The 9,908-nt window shown below is 41.4% G+C and overlaps 1 protein-coding gene across 1 annotated transcript; it reads right to left on the bottom strand.

Annotated features, from left to right (window-relative positions):
• Nucleotides 1-224: 224 nt before the first annotated feature.
• LOC135480502 (type I iodothyronine deiodinase-like) lies at nucleotides 225-3,569 on the bottom strand. Its single transcript, XM_064760349.1, has 2 exons — nucleotides 3,415-3,569; nucleotides 225-1,204 (listed from the first exon to the last, which is right to left on the bottom strand). Exon 2 carries the CDS (start codon nucleotides 1,196-1,198, stop codon nucleotides 452-454), a length of 747 nt encoding a protein of 248 aa, XP_064616419.1. The 5' UTR covers nucleotides 1,199-1,204; nucleotides 3,415-3,569; the 3' UTR covers nucleotides 225-451.
• Between the last annotated feature and the right edge of the window lie 6,339 nt (nucleotides 3,570-9,908).

Below are 9,908 nucleotides of genomic sequence, written 5' to 3'. Positions count from 1 at the left end.
CACCGATTACCTGTGACCATTTGCCAGCTTTCACGCTGTCGTCGCTGCTCTGATTTTTCTCTCTGTGCTGTGCATTTAAATCATACTGTTTAAATTCTATCCACCAGTAAACAACATCCAAAGTGAGAGTGAATTGCAGGCAACTAAATACACAATAAAGAATATTGAACGTGTAAATGAAATGCAAAGTAATAAACACACAGAAAAGGATAATGGAATTACAGTATATGGCAATGAAGCTGAAACAGAACCGCAGATGAATAAATATACGTAAAAGATTTTGAAACTGAAAGTCAGCTGCAAGTAAGTAAACATACATTAAAGGATTTTGAAAGTGAAAGTGATGTGCAAGCTAATAAAAATAAAAGAGGACCGCGAAGCAAATAAGCACATGGTAAATGCTACATGTAGAGTAGTTTTATGGCATCCCACAATTAACGTTTATTCGCGTTTATTCTTTTCGTGTGAAGCGCACGAGCCACTCCTCCACCTCTTCCATTAAGTAACCATGGGGACCTCTCTTCCCAAGATACACCACAATTCCGTCTAAAATAATGGCAAGCTTTTCCGGTCGGCAAGCATACTCCCAAACCGCCCGATTCTCCAAGCTCTCAACCACCACCTGACACGGATAACCTTCATCGGTCAACAAAAGCTTGGCAGCCTCGATTCGGTCCGCGATGGTCACGTGGTCCTCGATTTTTCCAACGATGTTCGTACCGTGGTAAGTCGGATGTGCTTCTCGAATGTACACCAGCACAAAATCAGCTGACGACGCAAAGCGACGGACAACGTCTTTGAAGTGCTCCTGCTTCAGCATAAACGAAGGTCAGGTGCAGCTTCCAAAGTTCACCACCAGGGGGCGTCCCTTTCTGGCAAAGTCTAAAAGTTTGCATTCGGAGCCCTCTAAATTGAAAACTGTAATGTTTGGTGCCCGATGGTTGACATGAGTTCTCAGGAAGGCGTCAGTCAAGCCGTTAAAATACAGGGAGGCTCTCATGTTCCAGTTTCTCATATTCTGGCCAAGCTGTTTAAGTCGACCTTCACTTCCTGGCAATAATCGCACATGTTCCGGAGCGAAGTAACCCACCACGTTCATAACTCCCGGAAAAACTCGCGAGATTAGCACCAAAGTCTCCAACATTATGCACATCAGTATGAGACGTAACAGTTTCAAAACCGTCCGGAGAGGCCACATATTGAGCTGAAACGACAGAGAGGCACCAATTTAGATTTACTTATTTATTTATTTACTTATTTATTTATTGAATTATTTATTTATTTAATTATTTGCTTGTTTGTTTGTTTATTTATTTATTTATTTATTGGAGCCTCTATGGCAACCTGACAGCATTATGGCGAGTGGAATCCGAGCAGACCAATTTATATAACAAGAAAAGTGATTGATGCTAACGGTATGTGATAATTCTAAGAACAACAGTATATCAGTTAACGCCCATATTACATTTCGCTGGAGGTCTCAGTGACTTCATGTCACTTCATGTCAGGAGGCTTCAGGAATTCAGACAGAGCCAAAAAGAAATCACAGTGCCTGTCCTAATCTACATGAAAAGTCTCCGGACAGAAAGTCGAAATCAAACTATCGGGTACTGGATTCGAGTGAGTGAGTGAGTGCTTGGGGTATAACGTCGTACTCAACAATTTTTCAGCCATGTGACGACGAAGGAATCCTTAGGGTGTATGTAATGTGCCTCCTTGTAGCAGAACGGATTTCCACCGCTCGTTTATCTAGTGCTGCATCACTGAGACGACTCACCGAAGGCAAGTAAGCCGCCCCGCCCGAGCCATTATACTGATTTGGGTCAACCAATCGCTGAAATATCCACTTTATGCTGAACGCCAAGCGAAGAAGTTACAACTTCCTCTTTTAAAGTCTTAGGTGTGACTCGACCCAGGATTGATTTTGGATCTACCGCTCCCAAAAACGTAGGCTCTACCAAATGTGCTATCCGGACCAGTGGAACTGGATTCGAACTGTCGATCTTATTGGTCAAAGGCTATATAGAGATGAATCTTTCAAGAGAAAAAATTGGAGGATGGTATCTCACTCGGTAACTTTTCACTGTTATTCTTAACCACAAGACCATACGAGATGAACCACACAGCCATAAATGTACTCGTTCCCGCACTGCAGACAAGGGGAGAATACTCTGTATTTCTGTCCGTTCTGATGGACACATAAAAGTATTTAATAAGATTCCTGGATGCGGTTTTTAGACCAAAGCAAACATGCGCACAAATCATTCAGTAATTTTCCGCTGACAGATTCACAGACAGACCGACAAATACACGCTTGAAAAGCAAAAGTTCCTTAGTTGGGGAGAGTAATTAAAACAGTACTAGTAATAATAACATATGGTTACTCGTGTTCTCGCGGAGAGTTGTGTACTCGTGTGTATACCAACGTAATTACCCTAATGAGCCTATGAAAAATTGTTAAGCGCAACGTAAAACTCCCAAGCATACATTCAGACACGATTGATATGCAGTCTAGCCAGGCTTCAAGTTACACGACAAAACGGTTTTTACTGCCTTCTTTAACATTTTCATGAGATCAGTGACAATGTGCATAGAAATTGAAATGTCGTCTTCTTGTGTTCCAGTTTCTGACCTCAACGTTGTTTTCTGATTTCCATATTTAGGTCACACAGGCCTACAGATACAATGATCTATACAGGCGTGTGAGGAGGGGGATGGCGTATAGTGGGGAACTTACTTACAATCGTGATATACAGAGGGATTAAATATGTCAGAACTAAGGTATAACGCCCTATATTCTCTATATGTAACAGAAAGACGCGAGTTGTTGTATTGTATCCATTCGATATGTATTTTACTCAAGAATACTCGTTATGCGATCTCGGCCATTCTTAAAAGTGAAGAAATCAGAGTTCCCGGAGGACACTACCGTCCTTTGTAAGGCAACTGACAATCTTCCTAATTTAAAGCCGCAGTTGATTCAGGTTCCTCACTTGGCATCCAGTGCCATCTACCTGTAGGATTTATTTATTTGATTGAAGTTTTACCCCGTACTTAAGAATATTTCATTTATGCATACGACGGCGGTCAGTATTATGGTGGGGAAACCAGGCAGAGGCTGAGGGAAAACATACGACTGGAGAGGATGTCAGCATGACCTGGGCTTGAACCCACAGCGGCCGCATTGTTGAGAGAGTCTTAAGTGTGACCGCGTTAACAACTAGACAAAGGAGATATCCGCCACTCACTCCCAACCCCATTCCTTCCTCAGAATTCCTCAACTCGCACACCCACAAACAGAGAGCGGCCACACATATCAACGTCTCAGATATTATACTTATTCTATAGTCCACGCATATAACAGTGCTATAACGTTTACCTATAATACTTCAGACAATAATAAATGTACCTTACCTGTCGTGGATTTTAACTGCTACTTTGCGTACTCTGCGTTGCCTGATTTTGCAGGTGTGGCGTACACCCAGCGAGGTAAATTCAGCGAGGGCCACAGCGTGCCTAAACTCATTTCAGATATCAGCACGTATGTTCGCATCGATTCACAGGCTTCTTGTGGTATACTTACAAGGTCAGACATAACATGCTCTCCTAAACATTACTGTAATACATAGAATGTGAAAGGTTAAAATCTAGGACGTATCAAGTAGAGGAATAGGTACGGAAGGCCAGAATGACAAACATACTGTATCAGGCAAATGATAATATATATACCGGTTTGTATATTTTATCGGTTTGGATGGAACATACGCAAAAGTGTGATTGCAATATTGAAGTAAATTTACCAGGACAACGCTGACTAAAAGCCCCATAGATAGTATACATTTATTTGATTGTTGCGCAGCTCCATGCTGCAGTCGGATTGTTTCGCTTATACGATGGGGGCAGTTTTATGGGTAGAGGAAACAGGAGTGCAACGCCTTAAACTAATGACCTCTGGCAATTTACTGACACTTTCCCACCTGCGAAGGACAGATAAGCACACCATGCGTATTGGTGGGAGACAAGAGGACTTTAACGAACGTTATATGGCACAAACGGACAAACGAGCTTATTGTCACCAAGGCCCCACAAGCGGTGGATGCGAGGAGATATACAAATGCCCCGAGGCCGGTTTTGAACCCACACCTCGTGTGTCCTAGAGATTGATATTCCTAGAGATTTCTTTTTTCGTTCGTCATGAACCCATTGCTTCAGGTGACCTTATAATTATTTAAAAAAAAACACAGTGGCTATCGACTTTACTGTAAACCCTGTTTCTCACACTGTAAACCCTGTTTCTCACACTGTGAACCGTGTTTCTCACACTACCATATCTGAAATTGTTTACACGTTTTAGTATAATATTTGTTTGTTCTAAACGCTTGTTGCTGAAGTCTTTGAAAAACAAATTACTTTCCCCGCCCATTGTCCAGAATGCAACTTGCTTTTGACAAATTATGACGTCACCCGAAACAATGAACCCTTGGAGTTTGACATAATGACTTAGAAAAAGTATCCTAACGGCATTGTCTTGACAATAAGGGACAATAACACAACACAAGATATCGATGTGTAGAGCTTGTGGTGTTACGGGTCACTGACTAAAGGCGTTTTTGATAGTGAGTCTGACTGATTTTATAGACAGCTGAATAAACATGACTGGATAAAAGCAATAGATGATAATAGACCATGTGTTTATATCTGGTAGAAACATAAATATGTAATCATGCTTCAATGACAAACTCATTACCGGTTGTTAAATTAAATAAATTGAGACCGTTGTTAAGTGCAGTCATGTGATGTTGTGGAAAAGTGCGTTGGTTGAAACTGCCTTCCATAGAATCTTTGCTCCAGGCCAGAGTGAAAAAAATAATGAGCCAAGCAGTCCCTCAATAGTTGCCAAACCAGAAGTGTAGAATACTGTATACAACGGAAAGCCTCTCCTGGGAGGGTGCAGTCATGCAGAGGTGAAGCTGCAATACTGTTATATCGATCAAAATTTCACATACATTTGTGTTTTATAGCCTGAAGAAAATCTGACGTATGAAAATCGCTTCAACTGGTATTCGCAAGTAAGTACAATATTCAACCAGGTTTGTGTCTGATTGTGATTTGTCAGTGAAGTTACTTTAGAATCTTATTGACCAGTTTCCATGGGAAGGTCTGCAGCAACCTGTGAATGACCATGGGCTTCCTCCGGGCTCTCCCCGGATTCCTCCCACCGCAATGCTGGCCGCTGTTGTATAGATGGAATATTCTTGAGTACGACGTAAAACTCTATTCAAATATATAAATATTGAGTAGTTTGTCTTGTTGTTTGGAGAGACAGACTTACAGAGCGGCTTATCGGCGCTTTAAAGCGAAATTTGCACGCTCTCTAGTTCACCCGTCAGCCCAGTCATTTTAATGGAAATTCAGATTTTGTGTTGATAAACACAGACGTTCACACTTTAAAGTGTCATTCAAACTCTTCACACGGGGCCTCCGTGGCTCAGTCGGTTAGCGCGCTAGCGCAGCCTAATGACCCAGGAGCCTCTCACCAATGCGGTCGCTGTGAGTTCAAGTCCAGCTCATGCTGGCTTCCTCTCCGGCCGTAAGTGGGAAGGTCTGCCAGCAACCTGCGGATGGTCGTGGGTTTCCCCCGGGCTGTGCCCGGTTTCCACCCACCATAATACTGGCCGCCGTCGTATAAGTGAAATATTCTTGAGTACGGCGTAAAACACCAATCAAAAAAAAAAAAAAAACTCTTCACACAGCCTGTCAGCTCCTGACCGTGCAATGTAAGGCCGAGAACTCGAATAACTTCTGCCGATTCGTCTGAACCAAACCTCCAATCTAATGAAATGATCATTTACGAAAATTTAGCGTGAATTCTCAGCGGCTGCCTAAACCCCAAATATAGGATTTCGTGTCGTTATGCATGGAGATCACTGGGTAGGTAAATGGGAAGTCAAATTGATTAACCGATAGACGGAAGGCGTTACAGAGCTGCTTAGCCGAAACTAAAAGGAATTCATTCTTTCTTTCTGTTTTCAGAAATGCCCGAGCTCTTTGACAGGGTGGTTACCGGTCTAAAACTGTTGAAACTTGCCTTCTTTATGGCTAATATGATAGTAATGGCATTTATTGCCAGACTGTTGCCTTCAACCAGAAAGAAAATGGTAGCCAGAGCTTCAGGGGCTGTTGCAGGCTCTGGGATACCTGGTGAGGATGTTGCCGATTCGGTTATTAACTTTTTATTTATAAAAACCATATGGAGAGCAAAATATGACGACATTTTCAAACAAGCTAAGCGCTGGGATATCGCGCCAAACCCGAAGCTGATTTCATTGGACGGAAAGACAACGCATGCGCTGTTAGATTTTCAACAGGGAGAACGCCCTCTAGTGGTGTATTTCGGAAGTTGCACGTGACCTCCGTTTATGGTGAAGCTGGGAGCTTGGAACGAGATTTCGTCCCGGTTCGCGGGGCTTGCAGATTTCGTGGTAGTTTACATCCAGGAGGTTCACGCTGCAGATGAGTGGTCTCTGGGAAAGCAAAATTATCAGATTCATCAACACCTCTGCATGGAGGACCGATTGAAAGCCGCCGAGATTTTGGCGGGAAAAGTTACTTGCCCAATTCTGGTGGACTCGATGGCCAATAAGGCGTGCACCCAATATTCCGGAAGACCAGAGCGGCTTTATGTCATTCAAAGATGCAGAATTCAATACATGAGCGATATTTTCCCAAAGAAATGTCGGATAGAGGATGTGGAAGACTGGCTTGAGAAAAATACTAAAGCAAATCCGGATGAGAGCATTTCGACGTCCAAAATGGATTAAAACCTTCTGGCGTTGGTGATAGAGCGTCAGCCTAGAAGAAGGGAGACCTTGCATCAAACCCGGATCGGGTCATATGGAAGACTTAAGGAAAAGTACTTTTTGCTGCCTCGCTTGGCGCTGGGAGGTTAGAACAAGAGAAACATGACTGATTAGCCCGGTCTCGATAAGTGACTGCATGGGTTGTTATAGGCCTATTCTGATATCCACCCATATTTAAATGGCTGTAGAAACGATATGCTTTCCTAAATAACTTTAGAAAGTCTCCCTTGTTTTCTTAGCAAAGGAGAAGGTGTATTTGTTTACATATATATACATATAATCTTGATCAATGTAACAATGAAGAAATAATTAATTAATTTAATTAAGTTTACGGAATGATCAAAGGCGGATGGACCTTTTTTTCTCCAACAATAAATCAGACCTAAGCTGCCAGTTCGCTCACAAATCGTCCGCAAAGGCAGAAATGAACAGTAAACCACACAGCTTAAACCTGAACAACAGGCTACACAGCTTGAACTTGAACAATAGGCTACACAGCTTGAATCTAAACAACAGGCTACGCAGCTTGAACATAAACTATAAACTCTACTGCTTGAGCCTGAACAATAAACTACACAGCTTGAGCCTGAATAATAGACTACATAACTTAAACCTGAACAATAAACTACACAGCTTGAACCTGATCAACGGGCTCACAGTTTGAACGTGAATAATAGACTACCCAGCATGAACCTGAATAATAGACTACATAACTTAAACCTGAACAATAAACTACACAGCTTGAACCTGATCAACGGGCTCACAGTTTGAACGTGAATAATAGACTACCCAGCATGAACCTGAACAGTAGACTACATAGCTTGAATCTGAACAATAGACTACACAGCTTTAACCTGAATAACAGACTGTACAACTTGAAACTGAACAACATCCTACACAGCTTGAACCCCAATAAGTTAAGGTGGGAAAGATTCCTTAGATCGTACGTCCATTTTAGAAAATGTATAGATCTGTTGTTCTGTAACAGATTTGCAGACCACCTGTTTGCCTATACAATTTAATATATCAATTCACATTGTTTGTGTACTGGGAATGTTACTAAATAGAAGAAGCTATTTATGGTTATTTATGTCCCCTATTGTAAAGCTTGACCTCTAAACTCTGGGTTTGTGTACTGAACAATCCAGCGAAGACAGTCATTTTTCTTCAGGTTTTATCGGTTTGGCTGTTGTCAAATTTCGTGTCCTTTATGAAGGTGCTAACTCAAATTGCAAGGTTAACACCCGATGTACAAACCATTGTGTTTTTACGGATACGAATCTTGATACCATCCATCTAATAAAAGTTTGCTTAAGTCATGTATATAGCATTTTTAAGCTTTGTCCTTTGAAACCGTAACTCACCACTGACTCTCGATAAGTACACAAAGTCTGCATAATAAAACATAATTTGAAAAGAATTTAAAAGGTTTTGCGTTGTTATATGAACAGTGTCAGTTTACTGTTAGCTTGGCTTTTATTTATTTGTTTTGTTATTTTTTTATTTATTGATTTATATTTCATTGGTGTTTCACGCCGTACTCAAGAATGTTTCGCTTATACAACGTCCGCCAGAATTATGGTGGGTGGAAACCGGGCAGTGGGAGCCCACGACCATATCCAGCTTGCTAGCACAGCTTCCCACCTACGACCGGAGAGGAAGCCAGCATGAGTTGGACTCGAACTCACAGCAACCGCATTCCTCCTTGGTGCTTGGCTTTTACAGGATCGAATAACAGAAAGGCGTGTAAATACACTTTGTTGGGATAACGTAGTTGTCTCACATACAGTTGTAAGTTGCTTTCAGAAAGTGGCTATGGCTCACGCTTACTTTACTTACACCTGTTGATGGTTACAACCACTATTGTTTCTCTGTTAATGTCACTGAGTCAAATCTATTAGTTCAAGATTTTTCGTTGAACTAAAAAGAATAGTACATTCATGCAATGCCGCTACAGGTTTTGAGTGGAAGAAACCAGGTTGAGGAAACCATCGCACCCTCCTGGAACCTGACAAATTTCCAGATTTAAAGCTGAAGCAAAGATGTAGTATAAGAGAGGACAATCTGAATGTTTAAATGACTCGAACACATGCCCTGAATGATCCGTACAATGGAGTAAACACGCCTATTTTCATTTAGATAAATGACCATTTTGTTGATAGCTTATGGTAGTCTCATATCTTAAATGGCACTCAAGAAAATCGAACATCCTTCTGAAGTGCACCTGGCAAATTTCACGAGAAAAACCGAATCTAATCCAGCTGGAGTTAGATTCGAACTCACGAAGTCGTTTTTTAAGGCTTAGATTACATGTAGGTATGCCTGGGGTTTGGCATCGTATTGAACAATTTTTCAGCCATATGACGACGATGGGTCAATGAGTGTGTATATATATATTGTGTCTTCTTGTGGCAGGCAAATCGATGCCGCCCATGTGTTGTCGCCCCTGAAGACACCAGACATGACACCCCACCTAGTCACACAACCGAGATAGCACCATTTTTTAGTCTGTGATATGACCCGACACTGAGCATCATGCGAGACAGTAGCAAGTAAGTCATTTTTAAGTCTTTGATATGACCCGACCCGGCTTTTATCACGGATATCTCGACTTCGAGTTTAAGGCTTAGATGACTCATAAATCGCCAACACACGTCAGCACCCAATACTTTATTCAAATTCCTACCCAGCTATAATTACATTTACAAAACATATAAAGTACAATTTAACATATAATAATAACAACACTTAATGTATACCGATAATGAATAATTAGTGCAAAGTTGCATTTACATTTGAACTCTAATTACAAGTAATCTTTAAGCAACTCCGGAAAATTGCAAGCTCACAGAGATGTATTTATTAACATGCACTGACCAATAAAACTGATCACTATATCACAAATGGCACCTTAATTGGGCTGCATGTTTAAAGCCATTCTAACAGAACAAACTGAAAAGCAAAACCATTTAGGAGAAGCGTGAGTCACTGTGAACTTCAAACGATGATCTTCCACCAGTGTTCTTGAATTTGTACAATAAACGTCTT

Source organism: Liolophura sinensis, chromosome 13 (assembly GCF_032854445.1).
Source record: "Liolophura sinensis isolate JHLJ2023 chromosome 13, CUHK_Ljap_v2, whole genome shotgun sequence".
Lineage (NCBI taxonomy): Eukaryota > Metazoa > Mollusca > Polyplacophora > Chitonida > Chitonidae > Liolophura > Liolophura sinensis.
The sequence above is the reverse complement of the archived record's forward strand: the minus strand, read 5'-3'. Positions and strand labels throughout refer to the sequence as shown.